This window comes from Ostrinia furnacalis, unplaced genomic scaffold, assembly GCF_004193835.3.
Source record: "Ostrinia furnacalis isolate ACB-3 unplaced genomic scaffold, ASM419383v2 OfSCF4153, whole genome shotgun sequence".
Lineage (NCBI taxonomy): Eukaryota > Metazoa > Arthropoda > Insecta > Lepidoptera > Crambidae > Ostrinia > Ostrinia furnacalis.
Window position 1 is genome coordinate 1,150,941 of NW_021134392.1, and position 27,117 is coordinate 1,178,057.

Here is a 27,117-nt window from a genome sequence, read left to right on the forward strand (position 1 = left end):
TGGATTTTGTCGTACACTGTTATACAGCGTATGCCAAAGAGATCCAGATCCCTATAATGCCTAGTGACCAGACCTAGGCAGAAATTAGATAGTTCCCTCTCACACTCATAGGTGCCAAAACTTCTTAAGAAGAATGCGTAAAACACACGAACATTGTTTACGATATCTATCCTAATCTGTAGTTAGACCCTTGTTCTTGTAAGTATTCAGTTTCTTCAGGTTTTTGTTACTTTGCCTGAGATTTTATTACTATACTCATCGTACTCCGTTTACTACGAAGGATATTTGTTTTTATAGCCCATATATGGGAATAGGGGAGATTTTTCGGTGGAGTTGCGGCAGTTAATCAAATCCTTTGTGTGCAAGGCTCGGATGGATTTAGTGGGATTTTGTTCGTTCTAATTAAAAGACAGGAATCTGGGAGGCGTCCTTGGTAGCAATCAATTTTGTTACTGATCAAATGAGTTGTTTAGGGCATAAGTGGAATTGGACTTTTCGTCATGTCAGTTTATTAAATAAGTCATTGTCATGATACCTTTTTTTTGGTGTGCACTTTTTCGTAGTTCAACGATTATAACAATTAATTTATATGTTCTGCATTTAGAAGAGGGAAGGAGAAAAAAGTTCCTAAATAGCACCAGCAAGCACCTATGTTACTGAAACCTGGATTTTTGAACAGCATAGAAGAAAGTTAGATCGGACTTACCGCTGTATAGAACACAAGATGTCAGTCGGCCTGAAGACCAGCGCGAAGGTGACGAGGTAGCACATGAGGATCCCGGCGAGCAGGACGTAAGATAGCTCCCTCCCGCTCGCTCTTACGACTGGTGTAGAGCTGTGTCGCACCCACACGCCACAAACGAACCTGGGTTGAAAGATTGTGTTTCAACTACTCTGGGGTGGAAAATGGCGTAGACGATTTATTTAACTCCACTGACCTACGTAGTATGACTTTTGATCAAGCTCATTACTTGGATACTTGATGTGAGATGGTGATAAAGACTAAAAGCACTGCCAAGGAGTGGAATTACCTGCCAGTCTCCTAATAATACAACCCCAACGCATTCATGGCACGCGTGAATAGGCAGCTTCTATGAAAGCTCGCTCTATCATCAATTGGATTGTTATCAAGAGCAAGCTAGAAGTTCTTTCTACATAGAAAGGCTGCTATGATACTCTAGGACCTCATTACCGAGAAATCATCCCAATCGTGAGACCTAATGTTTATGCGCTAATGAGACTAATGCCCGTATTCACAAACGATGCTAATTATCCGTATTCGAAACGTAAAGCAGCAAATGGAACGCACACCGTTGAATAGATCTCTGCGATTGGTTCGTGTGTCACCCTGTGCGTTCACGCGCACTGTGGGACCTCATAGCAATGTTTGTGAATACGGGCGTAAGCAGTGAGGACTTACGCAGTGATCAATATCCCAACAGAAGAGAAGGACATGGCGCCGATAGCCCAGGCGGAGTCGGGCCTCAGGTAGGCCTCCGGAATGGGCCTGCAGTGCGTCCGAGTCGGGTCGGGCAGCGTCCCGCGGGGACACACCATGCAGGCTGTCTCCACGTACGGCGATCGGATCTGAGGATCAAAGGCGTAAATGTAAAAAGGTCCTGTGAATATCATGAAGCAATATTTTTGTTCGATGAGACATTTTTGTTTTTTTTTCGCATTTTATTAAACTGATCATGGTCTGGGACTCTAGGCATACCAGGATTTTTAGACCCAGAAATTGCCAGGATAAGGCAGCGTAGCAGCCAAGATTATTTGGGGGAGGACAAAACAGACTTGGGTGGTCGCAAACCACGCCCAGGAGTGCTAATGTCGTTCAGGAATTTTATTTCTGACGACAGTGATTTTCTAAAATACACAAAAAAATCGCGAAATGTGCGCTGAGTGTAACAACCGAATTAAGCGGGTAACAAAACGGACCGGCCCCAGCTATCGAGTAATGGATGGACCGGGCCGGGCCTATGCATCAAATGTTGGTGTCGGTGACTTGCGTCATAGCTGAGCAGGATTCAGTGACGCACTTTCTTCATTTTAATCATAATCATAATAATTTTGGCCACACTGCCTACATGCATTTGCAATAAACTATTAAGTATGTGGGTACCGTGACTAATATAATATTTAGCTTGGTTTAGTACTAAGCCTAGGCGCAGACTACCGATTTTTAGTTGGCCGATAGTTAGGTCGGGCTGTTTATCAGTATGGAGATGTATGAAAGTGCGCACATTACACCGATTGGTATCGGCCGATTCTTCGAAAAAATTAAAATCTGGCCCAACTATCGGCCAACTAAAAGTCGATGGTGAGAGATTTTCTCCCAGTACTTAGTACCGTTTTTAATCGTTAAGCAAAATAATTTATCACAGAAATCTTTTATTACACAGTTTCCTATTGTTCAGCGACTAAAAAGGGTTGTAACGGTGAGTTCAGACTGTAACATACCAAGTTAACAAGTATGGACGACGTGTGCTACTAATAAGAGACTCTGGGTTTAATTACAGTGTTTACCACACTAATATTTGCACCCAGGGATCCAAGACCGTAAACTTTACTGAACTAATATTTACGTATTTATATGAAGTCCAAAGTCTACTCTATTTGTTTCCATTAGCCATACACATTTCGGTGAGCGATTGTTTCCTGCTCCGTTATTATTGGGGGTTTGCTTTACGGGCCCAGGAGAAATATCAGCGAGGCCCTCGCTTTTTCAATACCAAATATCAAGAGTGCAGACATCAAATATAGAGTAAAGAAAATAATACTCGTTCAAGTGAGAAGCATTAGGTAGGTATATCAAGCTAAAACTGCTGCACTTTATGTATGCCGGCAGTATAGATAGGTGTGACTTAGCTACAATATTGTCCGTTGTGCTGTTCATAGTAGATGTTAGATGTTATGGCAATGCACTGTATAGGATTAGAACTTCAGGCACAATTCTGAGCTTCAGGCACCTCTTGAATCAAATATTTTCAGTAGTGCAAGTACAGATCATCTATAGGTATCTTTCTTTATTAAAATTGCATTGTGCATTGTAAAATGTACGAACACACCGATGAATAACCGAAAAAGTAGACCAACATGTCTATAAACTTACATAACTTACCTCTTGTTGTGGAAAATGACAGCAATATACCTTCCGGATATTGCTTACAATGTAAATTTACGGCTGCACAAAATATTCCAGATTCTGGAGTATGATATATCTCATAAATAGTCTGGTGGGACAAAGCCTTAATACTGTCCAGGTATTTACTTGTACATTGCACAAACTGATACTTGAAAGAAAGCAATATGCTTAGAATGTTTAAAAAAGTACTAACAATAAATTATTACAGAAACTAATAAATAAATAAGATAGTTCTTTTGTTGTGAAGAAATGTAGAGTTTGCGTAACGGATCTACAGGTAAAACGGTTTTTATTGGATGAAAAAGAGCTGACGAAGAAAAAGATAGAGATAATTTTAAAACATCCCTATTACTAAATCAATCAAAAAACAATCTTAGGTATACACTAATCTTTAAAACTAATCTATACTACGAGTAGCTTAAAAGATAATTCTGTTAACGACGACAATAATACTAATTTGCTTGCATAATATCCCTCGCAAAGTTTCCGCTAATATCTGTAACTTTGGCTTAAGCGCTTTAGAACCGTCATGTTCTATCTAGTAATATTGGTTAAGATAGTCTGATTACCATGCCATAGTAGTTCTAGTCCCAAATGATGCTATTAAAGATAAAGACATTGAACAACTTTGAAATCAAGCGTGCATCGACACTGCGAATTTTCGATTTGTTGCTGTCTTAAAACTGACTAAGGGCTGATTTTTCAATCGTCAGATATCTTTTATCTGAAGAATAAACTTGTCATTTTGACATATTTCCCATAGGTACTGAAACTGTCAATGTGTCAACTTATTCTTCAGTTAAAAGTTATCTGTGGAAAATCAGCCCTTAAACGATCATATAACTTCAGGAAACACAAAAGCTAAAGCATTAAAATGCCCATGTTTTTTTAGAGATCTCAACCCATTTGGCCAGCAGCGTGTGTAAATCAGAAAGGGTTACTCTTGCATTAGTTTGGAGACTAAACGACATTACAATGTTCCAAAACTTTTTTATTCTGTCATGCCCTTTTTTTTGGGATCCCCAGAGTGAAGAAAAAGAGCTATTTATTTTACTTTGTTGAATGGCTACTAATGAGAACACGTGTTTGCTTTTCTGAGGATAGGTTCCCAAAACGGGGCTCAAGTTTGGAAATCAAGTCTAGTTATGAGATTTGGTTGACATTACAAAAAATGTTTCAAACTTAATAAAGGGATATTGTTTTAAGGAAGAAATGTAGTAAAATACCATCCGATCGGCGCTTGAAATGTAGGTGTGTGCCTTGAAGTTCCTCGCCGGAGCTCTGCAATATCAAATGCCAATAAAAATGCACCCCATTGCAGTCGTTTTGTCTTCATAACATTGAGCTTTGCAAGTTGAATTGCTTCTAACGTCTGCAAGTCTAATTCCAGGGATGCGCCGTGATATGGCCGTGGGTAGTCGGAAACAGAATTGTTTAATATCTAAACGATTTCCAACTAAGATTCTGTCTGGCGTTGTTCAAAGCTTTGCTTTCATGTCTCTTATAAGACAGCTAGCCAAATGGTGAGTTTACTAATCATCAGAAGGTATGAGTGATAAATGTTATTCCATCATGAAAAACTGATTGAATGATGACAGAACAGAGCCTAGGCTACAAAATAGAATGTCACGATGTGGGCCCAGGTCAAAAGTTTATCTACCATCAACAGCACATCAATCTATACTCTACAACTCTATGAGGTTTATATGCTATTCTATTCTATACTTACATATTTACAGAGATACGAGTAGATTTAACACGTACATCGGACGTGTCAGATTTTTTATTTCACAATGTTTAAATGTATCAAAACTTGGAATAGCTTTTATATGGGGCCGAGTGTACCGAGCTATCGTATGCATATCACGAGGCAGTGTAAGCGAGAGTAATAAAAGCACAATGGGGATGTTGCCTGGGTCAAAAAGCAAGAGTCTTAATTAGTCCGTCAGTTAACTTATCAAAAAATACTCTACACGTATTTTTCACTTTTTCAAACTAATGAAAATTTAAAGAGATAAAGCGCCCCAAATTTCATAAGAAGAGGCCCGTGACACAACCCGTGACGTCAACGCTTGCTTAAAAATGCCGCACGTTGTGACGTCGTGCGCAACTTCAACGCACCATAACTATGTAATTATTTGTTAGATTGACAAATAAAAATATATGTGTCCAATATTTTTTGATATTAAACATTACGGACTAAAAAAATTTTTTTAGGCAACTAGCCTATTGTCTCTGCGCCCGTCTTTAAGCTAAACCGTTTTATAAAGGCTTAGGGCGCGATTGCTGAATCCTAGCCTTTTGATTTCGTATGCGATTTCTACATTTTCCCTTGTCATCATAAGGATTAAATCCGTGATGGAACAGAGATAGATCGATTGATAGATTTTGATATATTTTTGAATCGGTTGTAACAAATTTTGTACCCATTTGATTGATTTGAAGTCTAGTCTAGGTACAGATACAGCTAGTGCCTTACGCCCGTATTCACAAACATTACTATGAGGTCTCACAGTGCGCGTGGACGCACAGGGTCACACACGAACCAATCACAGCGCTCTATTCAACGCTGTGCGTTCGACTTGCTGCTTCACTTAAGCAAGTATCGATTGTGAATACGGACGTTAGTCAGTAAGGTGGTTATCACACTGCGCTGCGCTCCGCCGCGGAGCGCTGGGTGACAGATTTAATCATTGTATGCAAGTACCTCAGTTTGTATAGAAAACACGCGCGGCATTTCACACTGACAACCATCCGCGGCGGAGCGCGGCGCAGTGTGATAACCGCCTAAGTGGTAAAAATATTATTGCCTGTGGTTGTTTAACTATTAAAATGGCATCGTAGAAAATAATGTCATATACGAATGTCGAAAGTCATCTGCCTAGTCGACCCCAAATCCTTACATTTTACGTTCCACTCATCCCCATTCGAGTTACGAGTAACATTGTATGAGATATGAGTCCAATCTAATTTGGCTTGACGCTGGCTTTACAGTCGTACACAAAGTAATATTTTATGTGGTGGAATGCATCAAAATTGTCTTATATTGTATGTTGTCTTTGTAGAGTGGATGTTAATGCGTTTGTCTTTGAAAGGGGCACGAGCTAGAGGAACTATATTGTATCAAAGTAAATCTCGTTATCGTTTTGGATTTCGAAAGAGATCAGAAGTCATGTCTACTTAGCTATGCCGTTCATGTCTACTTTTCGTTTCAATCAAAGGTATTTCAAATGGTTTTGTTTGAGAAGTTTGTCATTATTGTCTCTCTCAAGTTCTCAATTCAATAGGTACATAGACCGGTGGGGATTTAGAAGTTTTCTAGAACAAAACGCCTGAACTGAGGAATGCGTGTATTGTTCATAAGTTATTGAAGCTTAAATTACTTATCATGAAATTCGAAATCACTTAGCAGCTTGTCTTCAAAATTTGAAATGGAAATGTAACTACACTCAACATCAAATAAATCGCACCTTCCGTGGCGCGAACTTTAAAGATTTTCTTCTGACACAATCATGGTGCGCCAACAATATTGGTGTTATTTAAAAGCCCAATAAATAAACTTAAAGAAAAACAAATAACAACCTACCATAAATGTGACTTGAAAATAGGCCTCGACCTCCTTTTTAACAGATGGATAGCAATTAATCCCAATTTAACAGTTTTATAGCCACAAAAGTTGGCTCAAGCGCAACTACCTATTTTTTGAAGAAGTGACTCTGGATCCTTCTAAACACACATTTTTGTGGTTTTACCACCTTTCCTTTAATGAAATTAAGTTTAGAACTAGGCTTTCAAATGGTACCAATGTTCTTGGGAAGGGGGGATGCATACGTTTGATAAGTGTTTGTCTTTGTCGCGGGAGGTGCGATTTATTTGATGCCGAGTGTATAAGAGAGTGAGGGGCAATGTATCGATTCGCGTTAAGAACCGTGTGACTAAGTACCTCAATACTCTTTGCCGTCTGGTCTCGGAGCGCATCTCGTTCAATTGCTCTCTCCAATATGAATGCACCCTAATACCCCAGCCGTTTGTCCTTATAACATTGAGCTTGCAAGTTGAATTTTGCCAGACGATTGCAAAGTTCAGTCCCATTTGAACCAATGCCCGTGTAATGTCACAAATATACATTTATATTATACGAGTAGAGCACCTTTGTGTTTAATATTTGTTTATGTAATGCTGGCCGTTCAGTCCCTTTTTAAGTAACTATGTATTTTGCAATGTTTGCCTCTCGCACCCTTAGANAAAAGAATCATGAACTTACCTTTACAGTATTTTTGTAATAAACAGATATAATTCGAGATCCGCCGATGTTTTACACGTACACTCGCAAGCACCGCCGACGTAAAACTAGTTCTGCCTCTTTCACACAATATGCATACCTACATGAAAAGCGGGACAAGTGAAAGAGACCGAAGTATGCATTTCTCTGCTTTTACTAAGAGATAGGTCACTTTATCTATACAGGGATATAGAGCATGCTTTATAAGGTCAGTTTATGGTGAAATCGAGAGTAACAGGAATTTTGAGTTAAGTCACTTTCATTCTAAGGGTGCGCTCTGATAATTACTTTTTCACAACGTTTATCATGGTCGTATAAGAGCTGTCACAGAAATACTAATTTTAGTATTCCTAAAAATTGAACCTGATCCATAACAAGTAAAAAGTTCCTTTTTGTTCTTGTCAACCAAAATTTATGGAAAAGCCGATTCTTTCTTGGTTTTATATTCAGGAGAACTTTTCTGAAATCTTGGCTCCTGCCATAAAGCAACCCTGTCTACAAAGAGTCAAACTGAAAAATTAGTTGCACAACTAAGCACTTACTACCATGTGCTGACCACTGACTGGGTGAAGTTGTCAGCACAGCTGACATGGTACACCCAAGTGGTCGTAGGGAAAGGAATATTTGAGGCACGTAAACGAACTAAAGTCGCTGACATAGCCCAACGGATTAGCAAGCTGAAGTGACAATGGGCAGGCAGGGCACATAGTACGCAGAACTGACGGCCGATGGGGCAGCAATGTTCTGGAGTGGAGGCCACGTACTGGAAAGCGCAGCGATAAGATAAAGGTAGCAGGAAGGCGCTGGATGCAGGCCGATACCAACCGTGCGATGTGGAAGTCATTGGGGGAGGCCTATGTTCAGCAGTGGACGTCCTATGGCTGAAATGATGATGTAGTGACCTGAAAAGAGCGCCTACATCCTAGAGGAATTAGAATTGGACTATGACGATGTGTTACCTCGTACTGCGTGCAGTTGAAGCAGTGCCAGCAGCAGCTCTCGCCCTCCACGTACTGCTTGGCCTGCCCGAGCTCGCACTCCGCGCTGCACACCGACTCGGGAGGCCTCCGTTCCCCCCATTTGAACTGGATATCTGTACAAATAAATTGTGGTTAATATTGCCAAAGAAATACTTAGGATAGAATCCGTTCGATCTCCTCATCTCATTCTATTCCTGTTGTTACAACCCAGTTGAGTTAACTGCGCACCTGGACAGTCGTGACGTCATATCCACGGTCTGATACGGACGTAGCGAACGCGGGGAGGTGTGCTGGAGGTGGGAGGGAGAGACGCACCCTAGCGAGGTGCGCAGTTAGCTCGATCGGGTAGTATTATAATTTAAAATCTAACTTCAGTATGTATCATACCGTTCAAGTTGAGCTGCAGCTCGCCGTCCAGGTATTCCTCCACGTTGACCCAGCGGTAGACGCCCTGAGCCACCTGTTTGAAGTGTAGGATGTTGTACCGAGCTGGTCCATCACCGTTATCAAAGTGGAACTAGTTAGTCCTTGTGCAATCGAATTTAAACTTTAACTTCATAGCCATACCGTCTAAGTTCAGTTGCAGCTCGCCATCCAGGTAGTCTCCCACGTTGACCCAGCGGTAGACGCCATGGGCCACCTGCTTGAAGTGCAGGATGTTGTACCGAGCTGGTCCGTCACCGTTCTTGTCTAATTAGAACTCGCTAGTCCAAATGATTTTAAACTCTAACTTCATTGCCTTACCGTCTAAGTTAAGCTGCCGCTCGCCGTCCAGGTATTCCCCCACGTTGACCCAGCGGTAGACGCCATGGGCCACCTGCTTGAAGTGCAGGATGTTGTACCGAGCTGGTCCGTCACCGTTCTTGTCTAATTAGAACTCGCTAGTCCAAATGATTTTAAACTCTAACTTCATTGCCTTACCGTCTAAGTTAAGCTGCAGCTCGCCGTCCAGGTATTCCCCCACGTTGACCCAGCGGTAGACGCCATGGGCCACCTGCTTGAAGTGTAGTATGTTGTAGCGAGCGGGCCCGTCACCGTTCTTGTCTAATTACAACTAGCTAGTCCTCGTACAAATGATTTTAAACTCTAACTTCATTGCCTTACCGTCCAAGTTAAGCTGCAGCTCGCCGTCCAGGTATTCCCCCACATTGACCCAGCGGTAGACGCCATGGGCCACCTGCTTGAAGTGTAGGATGTTGTACCGAGCTGGTCCATCGCCGTTGTTATCGAAATGAAACTCGTCGCCGCTTAGACCTGGAAAAGAGTCTTGTCAGACGGCTGGTCTAGGTCATCCTTCTAGAGGGTAGGAATTGTATGGAAGTAATTAAATCTAGTTCATATTCCTCGATAGTTTATGGAAAACTAGAAGTAGTATTGCGTCTGTGGTCAGCTAGAGTTCCTTTTCCTTGATGGTGTATGTAAAACTAGAGTTAAGTAAGTACGTTTGCGATTTGTAACAGAAGACTATTTCTTGACTTTTGTGAAGAGTATGAATATAACATCTCAGGTTTATTATTTGAGAAATGTTGCAATTAAGTGTACAGAATTTAATCATTAGCATTGAGTTACTATTTGATATCGCTGGGCTGTTTCCTCCTTAGAGTCAGCCACCTAGCTAAAGAGTAACTCTTTCATCATTGTCCTGTCACTGGCTTTTATTCACATAAAGATCTTGAAACATACCAGTGAAGTTGACTTTTCTCAAGTATTTGAGCAGATCGGAGCCACTGGCGGGCCGCATCGCGTCGCACAGGCCCGTCCTCCCTCCGCATACAGTTGCGTGCATGTCTCTGTAAACAACACGCTGAGTGAATTTCATGAGTCTGATTCGTAAAGACATTAAAGACATTATTCAAATAAAAAGAGTAGTAAAAAGGTTTTTTCTCGGAACTGGTATGTGCTTGACTACAATCTTAATGTAATGATTATCAAGTTTTAAGATGGAGCGTGCGAACTCACAAATTTTTCTTGTATTCGTATGTGTGATTTGGGGTATCGTAGATTATTATAATTACATTAAATACAGGTAAAACGTGCATAATTACAAATTTTGAGTCGTGAAAATTCATGTTGTGGAAAATCGAGGGACGAGCGAAAAGAAAAACAAAAGAGCATGGATTTTGTTCATCGCGAAAAATTCAGTTTTTTCTTATTAGTGGCCAGTGCATGCAGTGTCGCGCAGCCAAGGAGGCCGTGTGTGGCCGCGAGCGTTATTGAGAAGTGTAATCTTGGAATTTAAGTCCGTGATTAGCTTAGCCTTTGGCGCGTATTTAAACTTTAATAAATAATACCCCTAACACAAATTGTTAAATTATAACATTGGTTTAACGTAGCTATCCTTACTAGAACAGCCTCTATCACAACCTATGATTTACCATTCAAAATGATTAATAACAAGTCAGTGCCATTAATAATACGAATCTTTCAATTACCAGGGATTTAGCACGAACGCCGAAATTTGGCCGCGCAGATAAATTAATAATCTAACATCATCCGTATAGTTATACGTCGGGTACATTTTAATAGGCTAGTTGCCTAAAAAAATTTTTTTAGTCCGTAATGTTTAATATCAAAAAATATTGGACACATATATTTTTATTTGTCAATCTAACAAATAATTACATAGTTATGGTGCGTTGAAGTTGCGCACGACGTCACAACGTGCGGCATTTTTAAGCAAGCGTTGACGTCACGGGCCTCTTCTTATGAACTTTGGGGCGCTTTATCTCTTTAAATTTTCATTAGTTTGAAAAAGTGAAAAATACGTGTAGAGTATTTTTTGATAAGTTAACTGACGGACTAATTAAAACTCTTGCTTTTTGACCCAGGCAACATCCCCATTAATGAAAATCCTCTGGCAAAGCACGCGAAGATCAGTCTGTGAACGTTAACGACGTTTAATCTCAAAGGGTTAATCGTGCATGTACTATTAAAGAATATAAAGTGAACTGAAGCTCTTCTAGGATTTTGTCAATTTCTTTTCTTGACTATACTCGTGTACCTAATGCTCTTATTGAATAGATGAATAATACGCGATTGTCGGTCTGATTGCGCTATATCATACGACTACGGCAGCTCATGTGACACTAGGGCTGTGTCCTCAATAAATTGAGACTTCATGAATAACTTTATTTGTTTCAAATGTATAGTGGATTCAAAGATCCCATATTTAACTCAAAAGCATAGTAATTGGTCTGTCATTTACCTAATAATTTAAAATATATTTTACAGATGGAGGACAGTGGGCGAGTCGACGGGTCGTCGCGAAAAAGGTAGGAACTATAATTATACCTACTTATTTAATTTCAGCGCTACTTATTACGCATGATCAGATTCTTCAGGCACTTTTCAATGTTAGTCTTTAAATTGTTTTACGGGACTATTACCTCTTGTTCCCACCTCTGCAACTTCTGTGTAGCCAGGATCTACAGCTTGACCGCCAATAAAAACCGAACCAGTGAAGGTCAAGTTTGTCCCGGGGGAAAGTTAAACTGTAATTTAAATTGTTATAGCAAAAACTTGTCTTAGCTCACTTCTCCTAGCTACGCTCCCAGTTACTCAATCAGGGCCTCGATTGGCCCGACCCGGGAAGGGCCCGGAGTCCGGACCCTTGTTACGCAGATATTTGATTTGTGTTTGCTCAGTGTCGGATGCGCGCGGAGATTTGTCCGCCCGTAAATGGCGCTAAGTGTCTGTTTATATTTGCGCCGACTTTTGAAACTGATGGAACTCAAGCTGTGTTGCAAGAAACCTTTATTCTTCATTTATAGAAAGTGATTTGAAATGTATGATAAAATTAGCATTAATAAACTTTAGCCCCCTCACTAATAACAATTACGCGCTTGTTAATCAGCGTTGTAAAGCGATGTTTAGTATGGAAATGACATTTTAAAACAATGTTCAACAAGCTGTTACTTTTTTTTGTTGGTAAGAATTTATTTGACGACAATGTCTGATAGTTGTAATCGTTAGGGTTATGCACTAAAGTACCATAATTTTAAAAGATACTTACATGGCGCTGTTAAGCTCCGTTTGATTGAAAGAAAATGCCACAAAATTCTATTAAGTAAGCCGCACACAAGAAAACTTTAGACCGATATTGGTGAAATGAGTCGCGTAAATAAACCTTACGCATTCTCTGTTTCGCATTATCAAAATTATGATGTAGGTTTGGTTAATAAATTGTACCTTAACCGAAATTTTCACCCCGATAAACAGGGACTGTGCGGCACACTTAATCAGATTATTACGCAGCTCATTAAATAAACTGAATTTATACTACAAAACTGGAAGCTGGTACTTAACCAGCGGAATATTTCACCCATTGCAGATACCAGAGCGCGCGGCATTTAAAAGAATGATTGCTTCATAATTTTTAAGGGTCAATGAAAGTTTTACAGGCTATTTAATGGGGTTATAAGAGCGGGGACAAACTCGTTATGCGCGGGATGTTTGCAGAGGCCACAGCGCAATTGAAACGGCAAAGTGTATATGCGACCTGATAAAGGTTGCAGGCCTTTAGATTTTAAATGCAGGTTGTTGGGAAGTTCCCGTTTGAGATCAAAGAACGTCCGTCTCACGTTTAGGACTGGTCAAGACGCGATTTCTTTAGCTGTTTTGATGGGATATGAACGTTTGGTATCTTATCAGAGTTATATTTTAATTAATTTGTAAGTGTAGATTTTGAAATCCACATTGAGCTGTTGTCACAACTTACGTCTTATAGGTTGCCTGGAAGAGATCGCTTTATAGCGATAAGATTGCCTAAATTGTGTCGTATCTTTTGTATATTTGTTTCTTTATTTCTTCTTGTCCTGTATGGTGTACAATAACATGATGTGTTTCATCTACTCAATTTCTAAAAGCCTGTAGAAGGCTCTTCTAGAACAACTCGTTCCACCTCAATTTGCATCTTTTGCAATCCTCGGACACATTCTCAATTCCCAGAAATTTGCTTTAATAACTTGACAAATCAAATCAAACCATTTATTTACATACACTGTTAACTATCCATTTCCGTTTTTGCTCTCGCTCTCATCAAATGGTGATTCTTTGCGATAGAACAAGACGACATGACAGGCAATGGATAGTCAACACTGTTGCCCATGGTACATTACATCAAATCATTTAATTTTATTGACAAAAAAAGGTATATATATATATATTCAAAATGTACAAGTAAAGCGCTTTCAAATGATACCAAACAGGGCATATTTATCTTAACTTTATTTTTTTACTCTGTATGTTTTGTCCGCTAGAGGGCGCCACATTAGATTTTGTGAAACCCCATATAGCCAATAACCAGCGGACAATTAAGACGCTTCTAATGATATGTCATTTGTCGAATTCTGATTAGTAGTTTAGAAGTTACGAGGGTACACATGAACATACATACATACATACATACATAGCCTGTCAAAATCATAACCCTCCTTTTGCTTTGCCGTAGTCGGGTAAAAAGTAGCATACTACCAATGTATTATTAATTTACCTTGTGCTGGCTGTTGTTGCGTGACTGTGTGGTACACAACCCTTGTAAACTTATCTTGGTTTTAACGCCTAAGGATTTTAGCGACGTGTTTTGAAATTAGCCACCTAAAGTTTACAATTGAATCGGTTATGAATTCTTGAAGGACCTCTATAAAGGTTTCAGTTGATATTTCGGGTGGAAATATTGCTGTCTGCTTTTGAAAGCTCTTTGTAAGTTCAACGTTTAAATTAATTCATTAATTTGTTGAAATTTTGTTGCCAATCTCGATTATGGATTTTATAGCTAGATTACCTTTTGTTTCTATAATCTTAATCACTACTATATTCGTATTTAGTGGCTTTTAAAGATAGCGTGTACGGTTCATTTGTATAGGCCTAAGGTTTCAATAGTTACATAAACTGTCTCTGAAAGAAATTAAAACACTGAGGCTGAGTTGCACCAAATAACTTTGATCGTAACTTTAAAGATCTGGTGTTTTTTGTAAAGATATTGACAGATTTTTGACGTTTGTCAAAGTTAAAGTAATGGTGCAACCCAGCTTGACAGTGAAAAAGAAAATAATACAAGTTTATTTATTTATTTATTTGAACACCAACAAGGTTACATTGAGGCTTCACAAAAGTAACTATAAAAAATGACACTTGTTAAATGCAAACTTAATTATAGGTGAAAACATCATGCGTTAGAGACTAAAGCAACAGCAATTAGGGGTTAAAAACTGAAAATATTTAATATGGTGTAAAGAAGTCCCTATGCTTGTTCAAATCGGTGAGATTTGTCCAAGCATGTGGACTTGTATTTACGTAAACTAAGGAAAAAAATATCAACATTAACATTATTGGACCTAGACAGGGCATTGTATTGATTAAACATTCTATTTAAAGGGGAAAACAGACCTAGATTTGATTTGGAGCTCCTGGTCGCAAACAAGTTGTATCGGGATATCCTAGGCAACTTATAGGGAACGTTTAGATTAACTTTTGGGAGCAGGTTAGGGCAGTCAAAAGCACCGTTGACCAATTTGTATAAAAACGAATTATCAAGCACACAGCGGCGTTCCTGAAGAGTATTTAACTTGAAGTAACGTAATCTATCTTGATAGTGGGGTAAGTAGAACCATCAAAGTTATTCTTCTGAGGACATATTTTACGAGACTGCGCAATACTTGTAAATCAAGATATCTTTTCATTTATAAGCACTGCCGACAGCTATTGTGCAGACGATGTCAATCAAGCAAACATTGTGGCATCTAATAAAATACACTATATTGCTATTCATATCCGCAGAAATGAACAAGAGCTCATTTGTCTCCACAAAATACTGCACTCCTACATATACTCTCCCAAATTGTTAGGTAAACTTAGCTTTAGCACGAATCACAATCCCCGCAGGCCTAAAACCTTCTCAATTTCTCTTCAACGTAAAAACGTCTCATACTACCAGCCTCTTCTTAAAATGTGCCGATTGTACAATGAACTTGCATTCTTGGATGATAGTCACCTGGATAATAATCTTCGACCAAAGGAAGCACTCATTTAAGAAACATGTCAAAGATGCCCTTAGCCAAACTACCCATGACTCGTCATAAATAATGTTGAGGAACTCTTTGTTTTGTTTACTCTGCAGTTTATTAACACTTTCCGATTTATTTACCTATTTTTTTTTGTACCTAATGCATGTATAACGAATCTGTGAAAACATATTTAGGGTTACATTTTAGTCTATATCTACATTTAAGTATTGTTTAAACCATGTAAAGAATGTAATCTGTTTTGTTTTCCAAATAAATAAAATAAAATAAATAAAAATAAAAATATTATTTTACCAACCATATGCAAAACATTTACCATGTTCGCGTACATAATAAACCTTTACTGAATTTCCAAAAATGCGTATTTTCTCTTACCATCATGTAAATTGCGTAAAATAAGTCTCTCAGGCATTAAATGAATTATGATGGAGCGGTAAAGTTCCGTTTGAAGGTCGGGGGGAGATGGATCAACTTTATTACGGGACTATTTAGAGTTCGCTGTTTTGGAGCGAGTATACAAAGTGGTGCCTACAAATATAAAGCCTACCTGTAGCTGATTATTTAATCCGTTTACTGTCCACAAACAAGACATAATTAAACGATAATAGAGCGCCAACTAAACGTGGATAGACTCTAAAGGTTCGACCAAACCAACGCGTATAACTCGCGTCGGCGATGGCACTGTGCGTGCTAGATAAGTTTTTTTTTGTAATTCCTTTTTTGTAAAGCAAGCAATAAACGATTTTTTATTTATTTAGATCGCCGCGGCTAATGACGACACGCGTTGATGTGAACCCATTGCTACAAGTTCGCATCATCTGATCGCCATCGCCATCGCGCGCGCAGGCTGCACGCGTGGATTTGGCCGAACCTATATGCCTTGATCACACGTACCGAGCAAACGGGCGAGACAGTAAAATGTTTACTCGGTCCAGACAGTTGGGTGAGCGAGTCACATACTCGAGCGCTCGGCCGAGCACTCGGCGCCGCGGCGTAATGTTCATACACACCGAGCATTCGGCCGAGAGTACTGTCTCGCCCGTTTGCTCGGTACGTGTGATCAAGGCATTAGTTTGCTGTTTTGGGGCGAGTATTCAAAGTGCCTACAAATGTAGAGCCTACCTGTGCCTGATTATTTTACCCGTTCACTGTCTACAAACAAGAAATAATTAAACCATAATAGAGCGTCAACTTAAAATGGATAAACTCAGTGTCGAATAATTCATTTAACGCTGTCACTAAAAGTGGACTCTGTTAGAATCCTACTAATATTATAAATGCGAAAGTTTGTATGGATGTCTGGATATCTGCATGTTTGTTACTCTTTCACGCAAAACTACTGAACGGATTTTGATGAAACTTTACAGAATTGTTGTTTATGACTCAGAATAACATATAGGCTTTAATTTATGACGATTTGTGACAAATAAATTTCACGCGGGTGAAGCCGCGTAAGCTAGTATTCAATAAATTGTTCCATCAATAGGTAACACATTACCCACATACTCGTATAGCTACGAAATTAAGTAGATATTTAAGTCGAAAGTTATAAGCTAAATATTTTGATTAAAAAAATCTGTATATTTCCCACGCTTTTCTTCTCATCTCATAAAATATGTGCATAATAATATGAATATCGAGACTGAAGGGTACAACTTGATAGGTCAAACATGTCTTGTAAGCACTGTTTTGATTACATTATGTAATTTTATCACAATTTTGGGAATCGTTGAAAATCCGTGCGTAAAATATTCATAATGCAAAGTGGAGTCCAGTCTCAAGTACCTAATAATATAGCGTATTATGGACGCTCCAGAGCCAAGTTGGTCCATTTTCAAGCTGGAATATTCCAGTATAACACGGAACGGGAGCGAGGGCTGAATGCATCGGGGTCACACTCGGCGGGACTTGCTACATATACATATAGTGATCTGTGGCAGGACTTAATGCAGCTTCTTAACCGGCCGGAGAATATCTTTATTGGAGCAGTTTGTGGGTAATAGAAGTTTCTGAAAATTATATTACCATTGCATAACGGTAACCTGTGCCTGTAGTATGTTTTGTAAATTATACACCTACGAGTAACGATAACCCTTTTTAGGGTTTCCTACTCAAAGGGAAAAATGGGCCATCCCATTTCTCATGAACCCTCATGTCCCCAGTTCTCATGAACCGCGCAATAAAATGATCCATAGATCGAATCGATCCATAGAATTTCCATAGATCATCTGTGAAGTTCTGTTGCCGCTATAGTAACAAATACCTACTAAACGTAAATATTTAAGTGAGGCGCCCATACAACGTACCTACGTTATTTTTTTGCCGGTTTTTTGCTTACACACATTAATTTCAGGAACAAACTATTCGAAGTTTGTATGGAACCCTTGGTGCGCGAGTCTGACTCGCACTTTTCTGATCGATAAACGCGAGCGGTTGTTCAGTAATGCACCTTAAAAATGTACATTTACGTAACGCACACGCGGGAATATGTGTTACGCATACGTGACACGTGAAGCGCGGCCTCATTTACAACCCTCGTGTTAGGAGAAAATAAAAATACAGTTATTCAAGCATACCAGACAGACACAATAACCTTTTGAGGCAAATATCTCCAGGGCTGGAGCTATGTCTCAGTAGTTGACATGTTTAGTGACAGGACGCAAATTGATGGCTTAGATGACTCATCGAAATACGATATGATTTGCGTATTCGTGCTTGCTATTCATACTTAGTCCTTTCACAGACTTCATGAATTTGTATAGACGTCTGCCAGTTAAAGGTTATTTTCATAACTTACAGTTCTGTACCCCCAGTGAAAAGGGATCTAACTCGACTTAGATCAAAATCGACTTTATAACANAGAGTTGTGCCCGCGACTTCGTGGGCGTGAAAATACTTTGAATAACATTTTCCTTTATGCAACATTTTTCTTTAATGCTGTAGGGTGACGATGTATAGCGTTAAGCCTTCCTCGTTAAATGGGTTACCCAACACAAATATATTTTTCAAATCGGTCCACAGTTCCTGAGATTAGCGCGTTCAATCACACAAACTCTTCAGCTTTAAAATATTAGTATAGAATACAGTCTTAAAACCGTACCACATTGCGTAACTCTAGCGCGAAAATCGATAAATCAATACAAATAAACACAGTGAAGTGATTATGTTCTTAACAAAGTTAGAAATGTTTGACAGCTCGCACTAGAGACATTGTGCCCGTGTTGGGTAAACGCGAGAAGTTTGCAACCCTTTTCAGTCTCGTAGGCACGCGTATGTACGCTTCATTGAACTTGCTGAAAATTTCAGGACAGTCTATTGAATTGTTAGCAATGTTGATGTGAGTTTTGTGTTTAGGTATGTGTCTGGCTTTTGCTATCGTAACTAATGTCATTTCGTTTTTATTCGATCAATGAAGGATCCAGAACACCAGTCAGTTGAGATAGGTACTTTTATGAGCTGAAAAAACGTCGGTTTTTCAAAGTGAACTCAAAGTTAAGACTATGGTAGAAAATAGTAAATAAATAATAACTAGAAAGCTTATTCTGTATTAAGTCCTTGTTACGAGTTACTTTATGCTTTATTGAAGTTCATTGGATGCCAGCCTCCCAAGGGAGTGCCAATAAAGTAACGATCTTCCGCTTTTTCATTTAGCTACTACCCTCTTGAGGTTCTTTATTTCTTGCTGAAGTAAGCTTAGTTGAAATATTAGTTCACTTATAAATAATGTAAGTGGGTAGCAAGCAATCTTTATATGTCAACTACTTGTAGTTAGGAAATAAATATTGTTGTGCACACACGTGTCTCATTTAAATCCCAAAAGACTGGTACATAATAGGAAGTACCTACAATATCCACACCAAAGACTGATCATTATTTGTAAAATACATATGTTCAGGGGCGGCGACGTTGAAACCAGCGTTCCTTGGATCTCGAATCGGCCAGTCTACACTTCACCATTCAGAATAATTCCTTTAGTAGTAAAAAAATCGTGTTTGTAGCAAATACACCTTGAAGTTTAGCTGTGCATAACAGCTATATAACGTCAGCGATGTGCAGTTCACTCCTCATACGGAGCCCCTTCATCCGCATGCAGGCCCTACAGTGTGAAAGCAACAGTCGGAGGAGGTTACTATAGAAAAACTTGCCATTCACCGGCTGAAAGAAGCCGAGAGTATGCGCTCGCGTGTACTGCGCTTTCATGGCGGGAGACATAATGGCAGCTGGTCGAGTAGGCTTGTGAATTTGTTATTAGAAAACTGGATAGGCGATAGTGACGCACTGAGAGTGGTAGATAAGAGAGATAGATATAAGGAGAAATGTAAAGTGCCCCTCATTGATTTGATTTGATTTGAATAGCTTTTAAAAAATGATAATTGAGAATGTTACTAGGTATGCAAAATCACTTGAAACCTATGTTATAGTTAAGCTTTTACATATACAAATACATTTGTTTTTATTTCATTCAAAAATACCAAGTAGTTATGATTTTATAGGCATTCAAAATTCGCATAAATATCGAGTCCCGCCGACGGTCACGTGACCCCGCGTGACGTACATTAGTGAACATTCTTCATTGATGAAGATTATTTTTCATAAAAAAACGTTTAGGCGGAGGCAAAATTATGCTTCCTTACTTCTTTTCTCATGCCAAAACGAGATAATGATTTATCATAGTAGTCCCATATTATATCATAGACATATCATATTTAATGAGTGAATGATAGTTCCGTCATCCAACCGACATTAATATTGTGAACTAATAGGTATCCTTCCGTTTGGCCAAATTACTTTTCGCCAAATTTCACTTCGCAAACAACTTATCGCCAAAGTTTCATTTCCCAAATGAACTTTTGGCAACTGTACTTTTCGCAACTAATTCATTTGGTCAAATTATCATTTGGCCAAATTTTACTTGGCAAATATTTATATAGCAAATGTTTTATGTTGCCAAATATTATATCCCAAATAATTTATTTGGTCAAATTGACACTTCACATACTTACCCACCGTTACCCACAAATCAAAGCATAAGGCACATGATCATGGTTTTCACAATAATTTTATGTAAAACTTTGCAGAAAATAGTATGGTTGCAAAAAGTAGGTATTGCAGAAAATAGTAGGTTAGGTTAGGTTAGAACAGTGACCCTTAATGCGCGAAGGCGAGCGAAGCGTGCCGCGGCAGCGGCCGCCGAGCGCTAGAATCACCTCTATTGTTAATTAATCATTTGGAAATTTCGATACAAAGAAATAATGAAATAAGGAAATTAATGTAGAACAAATTTTATATTAACTCCCCACTAAACAAAATAATAACCACAAGCTAATTTGTATACCATTCTATGCACCAATCAAATTATTTTGTAAATAGTTTATCGTGAAATATTTTTGCCTAATGAACAATAATTTGCTAAAAAATAATATGCCAAGAAAAACATTTGCCAATTAAAAGTTTGCAATAAGTTGCTTTGCCAAATGAGAATTTGCCAAATGAAAATTTGCGAAACGTTGTTTGCGATGTGATAATTTGGGAAACGTTTTTTGGCCAAACATTAGTAATCCGAACTAATAACTAAGAGTGGGAAAAATCGCACCTTTTTATCCCATGCAATTGGTCTCCTGTAGGATCTTTGTCTCAGATCGCATTTCTGATTAGTCTTCGTTGTGAATTGGGCTTGAATTTAATTTACCAGTTAATCTTTGAAAGCCGATTGTGTCATTCATAATTTTCATTTAAAAATTCCTAATATTGTCGATCTATGAAGATTAAAACTCTACTTTTGGCCTGATCATAACTTTCCGTCAGATGCAGGCCAAGAGTGTCTTTGTGGACATAAGAAACGTTTCAGAATCCCTACTGCCTGACTTTAGTCTGTGTCTAAAGCCACTCGGTGCTCAACAATCAGCCTCGCATGAGCGGGTTCACGACTGGAGAGATTTGATGGGAGGGTTGGATTTTCTAATATTTTAAAAACAACGCACATTGGTTGGTCTGGGTTCTATCGAAATCTATTTTGTTCAAGCCATCAGATATGGTCGTTGAGACTGCTCTGCTGCAGTTAAGATAATCTTTACAGCAAGTTGGTGTAGATAAAGGCTATGGGTGGCTTTTTATTTAAAGTTACTGTCAATTTCATAGCCAATACTCTCATAGCCAGTACTCGGTATTATTTCTTTCGCGTCTTTGAAGCTTAAGTTCGAAAATAACCTTCCGATAAGAATTTTTTTTACAAAAGGCATCGCGATTGCGACATAATATTGGTTCCGTTTATTTTGTCTTCCATTTTCGTGAACAAATCTTATGTGTGTTACGCCCAGAACAGATGGTGAAACGCAACTGCAACGAAATTGCAACTTCTAGTTACTTTTGAGTTGCATCTAAGTTTCTGCCATAGCGTCCGTTTGAGAGACCACTCATGACGCGACCAGTTTGAAACTTTCAGTTTCAGTTTCATTCATCAGAATCATCACAAAGTTGCAGTTTCGTTGCAGTTGCGTTTCACCGTCTGTTCTGGGCCTTAGTGTATTTACGGATTTAACCCTTAAAACGATTTCGATTCCGGTAGGTGACGTCACCAATATTCCCCGATTCATCTTTTTAGAATTGACCCGGGATCTGAATCGTTGCAATTAGATCAAAGATTTTAATCTTTTTGCCCTAAGGTTTCGTCCACACCGACATGACTTATGGAAGTGATATTAAAATGGTACTTTAAAATTGGTGACGTTTTGATAGACAATCTTTAAACGGTCGTTGATGTTATTAAAGTAATGAATTTTAAAACACATTTGGATCAGTCAATTTATTGTAATGTATTGGTAAATGTAATATGGGTAACATTTTTTGTAATTTGTGAGATTTTCAAACTCTTTTTTTTATGCATAACAAGGCAGGTATTTGACCATAATCGCACCTGATGTTAAGTGGGATGCAGTCTAGGATGGTACATATCTGCCCTGTAAGTGCTTATTCACTCTCGCCTTGAAGAGGAACGGATTATAGTTTTCGGGAAAGACAGCAGCAGGCAACGAATTCCAGTCCCTAGCTGTTCGCATTATAAAAGAGTCATCGAAACGCTTAGTGGGAGCTGGTGGAATGTCAACAATATAGGGATGGTACGCTAACCTGCGTCATTATTTCATATTTTTGAGACGTCTTCGGTTTGCTTACGAGCTTTCCATAGCTTTTATTTTGGCGTTTCTTTACTTGGATGAATGAACATGTTCTTGGATCGGCGGATAAGTTTGCCCCTATGCATTCAGCTGTGATATGCCTAAAATAATATTTCAGCTAGGTCAAGGTAAAACAAAAAAGTATCATTATACTTAGTTAAGAGATACTGAAACCATTTTAAGTTTAAGTCAATGTAAACGCACCCTAACGAATTTAACTCCACTATGTAGATAATTTGCGGTTGGGCGTAGTTAAAAGTAAAATGAAGTTCAGCTTTAAAGTGGATCGACGAATCTGGATTCGACAGCTGGGGAGTCATTGTAGGTATTATTTGGTTCAAGTGTCTATGTTTTTGTTACTCAACTAGATAAGGTTAAATCTGACGTATTTTAATAAATTGTGACTAATATTTTGACTCCACGTATAATAAGAATTAAGAGTAGATATGGCATGATAATGAACTTTCAGGATTTTATATTGATACTTAGTTATATTATAAGGCATTTAAAATGCATGTAGGTAAATCTAGTAGTTCTGGGTAGCATAGGGACCAGCGTTACCAGACGTCCCGATTTTGGCGGGACGTCCCGATTTTTAAATCAAATTTAAATGTCCCGCGCGGGACAGGCTCGGTCCCGCTTTTCGGAGAGAAACACATCACTTCACCAGACTATTGTTTGAAACGCCATATTATTCTAAAGAATAAAACATTTTTACACGTAAACGTAATTTTAAGTCAAATAAAAAGATAGTTAAATATTTGAAAACCTTTGATTATATACGTTTTTTTACTATGTCCCGCTTCTGACGGAAGAATCCCGCTATTTTCACTCAAAAAGTACCAAAGTCCCGACTTGGCGAAATAAAAACTGGCAACGCTGATAGGGACTATTAGCGACCTTTATTATTAACTAGCTGACCCGGCTAACTTTGTTCCGCCTTAATGGCAATAAATAAGCAGACTTTTTTTTTAAATTTCGAACGGGATAAAAAGTATCCTATGTCCTTCTCCTGGCTCTAAACTACCTCTTTGACAATTTTCAGCTAAATCGATTCAGCCGTTCTTGAGTTATAAGTGGAGTAACTAACACGACTTTCTTTTATATATATAGATTAAGAGACTTAAATAAGGAGAACTTCGCATGTCACTATGATTTTATTTATGTATTTGCTGTTTCTACAATCTGTAAGATCTACCTAAGTTGTTTGTTAGAAGTTGGCGGCGTTCAAGTATCTACTCGTACGTATATAGATTTTATCAAAACCACCTAAAATACCAGACAAACTTTTAATTTGAAGAAGTATTATTATCTACTCGCAAGGAAAACCAGCAGTTTGCGAGTTTTCATGAAACGTTCAGAATATGTACGAGTATCCCCAGATTTTCCAGTTCCAAGTTATTGGAGAGCGCAATAAGTTAGAAAGCGTGGTCGAAGATTATTGGAAGTGCAGCGATTTTCATCTGGGCGACTGCATTTATACATTTTGAGCATTCTTTATTAAATGTGATTTCATTTTGAAGTTATTAATTTTATTCCGCCCCAGAATGTCGTTGACGGTTCTGCAAATTGGCAATAATGGATGGACTAGATAGACGGTGGGTAATGAGATATATTCCAAGATCGCCATCTGTAAGTCAATGACAGCTTCCTTATAATGGAGAAGGGTTAAGTCTACAAGAACAAGAACTGTCGTTATAAGGGCCGACTTTCCGATATAAGTTTGGCGTTTAGACATTTTTGTTCTATCCAAAATCAGTAACTTTTTATCAGGTGATTGAAAAACTTGGCTTACAAAGAGATATATTGTTTTATCCGTGTACTGTCTCATGTTTAGTATTTTTGAAAATTGTCACACATGAAATGAACTGGTATTTGTTTGCATGCACATATTATAAAGTTGCGTAAAAGAAGTGCCTAACAGAAGTGTTCATGTCATTATCACAGTCCTATTTTTAGTAACCATTTTCTTTAAAACAAATGAAATATTAACTGTGCGTTAACAAAAAAGGCGTGTTTCAGAAATGAAGGAACCGGGCAAAAAAATGTTAAGAGATAAAATTACCATCAAGTGTATCAACAGGAGATATAAAGTTGAAATCAAAAGTTAATGGAAAAATTCTCCCGCCGTTTCTTCCGTTTGAAGTTGGAGTTATTTCCAATTACGAACTCAAAACAAAGCTCGTTTTAATCAAACACAAATGAATACTTTGCTATTGAATTTCGGATTTTTGACTAAGGCGCTCGTTTAAGGCTTGGTATTTCTTCNTCTCAAATCGCTTATTTTAAAAATAAAACCATTATTAGAAAACGAATAGAGGTAACTTTGGGAATTTATTCTATCGAGTCAACTTCATCAAATCGTGTTTCCATCCGTTAATAGCCCTAGAAAATATCCTCAACTATGCTCAATAAAAATCTTAGCCTTTAATTTTACTGTTTAGTACCTCAAAAATGAAAAATGAAAACCTCATTTTCGCCATTTTCTCTGTTACCTGGCCTTAATGTGAGAAGTATAAGATCAGTTGGAGCGTAGATCTTGAGATATATTTTTAACTGGGGTCAGGTTTTTCCATGGTTTCCAGTATCTGTATCGTTTCACATCCTAAGCCTGTTCATATTCTGAATGCGTTTCTTCTTTAATTTGGCCCAAGGTTTATCTTATGTCAAATGCGTTTGCTGGTTAGAATCCCACTGGGAGGCTAAATGTGTGAGAGTATTTATTTAGAAAAAACTTCTATCCGTTATAATTACCACATAGCAAAGTTGTGATTCGTTCGTTAGTCATATTTTGTAAAATAGCACTCCCTAAAATTGTCTCATGAAAAGGACATTAACTTCATCATTTAATACGAATCCCGTCGCAAAACAAAATCTCCTTTCAATAAGCCCTATTAATGTAACGGTCCAAATTATTTCCTCTCGCTACGCGGAGGCCTCCGGGGCCCATTATTTTTCCATCATATCCCGCGAGAAGATTTGTTTAACTTGGTATTTGTACCAGAGATTCATAAATAATACCCACCTCGAGAACCGTCTCGCTCACTTTCATAATGAATGTCAGAGACGAATGGGGGGATCGCGTGAAAACCACGAAAGGGAGGATTTTATATATCCCCGAACTTCCGTTTCCTGCGGGTGATTAATAAAAGCCTTTTAGGTATATTTAATTATGACGCGGGCGGAATAATTTTATTACGGGGTTGATTTGAAAAGTTTTAATTTGTGGACGCGTTTATTAGTAGGCGTAAAAAGTTGGGTGTAGATAAAAGTAACATTGTGGCCGGCAGCGGGTCACGCATAGCGCTGAGTAGTGATTTTCTTTGTTTAAGCCATGCTACTTGTATTACAGTGGGTATTGTTTACCTTTGTGCTGATGCCCCATTTTTTTAGAAACATATTATAATTCTTTTGAGTGAAGGTTTTGTTTAAAGAGGCCTAAAATTGAGTAATCAATCATTTTCCGGCACGATTTTTTTTTTTTTTTTATCCACAACGAGGAAGCTCTTAGCCTGAATCTCACCTGATGGTAAGTGATGATCAGGCCGAAGGTCGAAGCGAGCTTCACCCGGAATCCTCAACCACGGAGGAACTGGCTATCTTACCTCTAACTGCCGGAACACAACAATGCTGTTAACTTTGTTGTTATGGCGACAGACTTAGGTAAGATGGTGGTAGCTAGCCAGGCGGACTTAGAACAAGCCCTACCACCAACCAAACCGAACAGAAAAATCTGCCCCCACTGGGAATCGAACCCGGGACCTCTGTGTCTGAAGCAGGTGGTCTTACCACTAGACCACAGAGGCGGTTTAATAGAAGAATTTTTTAAGAAGAATTTTTTAAAAGAAGATGCTCTACATTTTTTCCTGAACGAAAATAAATAAGTACCTACAGTGTTAAGTACAGAGTGTGTGTATAGCGCAAAGTGTTGAGCGGAACAATCCCCCGCGGAAATGAAATATTTTCCAGTCGATTTTGAACTTTATTAATTACATAACCTCACCTTCTTTTCAGTTTTACCTTTATGAATTACATTATCATACTTTTTCCATTTTCATCATCATCATCATTTCAGCCATAGGACGTCCACTGCTGAACATAGGCCTCCCCCAACGTTTTCCATGTTGATCGATTGGTAGCGGCCTGCGTACAGCGCTTCCCTGCTACCTTTATAATGACGTTTTCCATTTTACCATTATTTAAAAGGTTTTAAAAATAACAACTGCTAATTTATTCTCACTTACCGTATCGCATAAGCGAAGGCCATGACCGCGTCAGAGACGAACTGCAGCTGCCTCTCGAACTCGGTGTTGTCTGCCGTCAGCCGTTCGAGTCCCGAGCAGGACCGCACGTAGTGCCCGTTGTAAGGGGTCCGTGGACTGCCCGGGTAGCGGCATTGGAAGTGGTCTTCCCAGAATTCTGGCAAATAAGATAAATATCTTGATTGACCATTTAGCACAAAAACTTAAGATTACCAATTTGAAAAGAGTCAATTCCTCATTCGTTCTTACTTCAT

The 27,117-nt window shown here is 38.6% G+C and overlaps 1 protein-coding gene across 1 annotated transcript in view; it reads right to left on the reverse strand.

The window, feature by feature from the left end:
• The window catches only part of LOC114358955 (metabotropic glutamate receptor 4-like), a 38,087-nt gene that overhangs the window by 10,486 nt on the left and 484 nt on the right, over positions 1-27,117 (reverse strand). Inside the window, exons 2-7 of the mRNA XM_028313148.1 lie at positions 26,846-27,020; positions 10,091-10,197; positions 9,512-9,661; positions 8,387-8,520; positions 1,421-1,587; positions 707-865 (exon numbers count right to left, since the gene is read on the reverse strand). Coding sequence (XP_028168949.1) covers positions 707-865; positions 1,421-1,587; positions 8,387-8,520; positions 9,512-9,661; positions 10,091-10,197; positions 26,846-27,020 — 892 coding nt within the window. The remainder of the gene's footprint in view (positions 1-706; positions 866-1,420; positions 1,588-8,386; positions 8,521-9,511; positions 9,662-10,090; positions 10,198-26,845; positions 27,021-27,117) is intronic.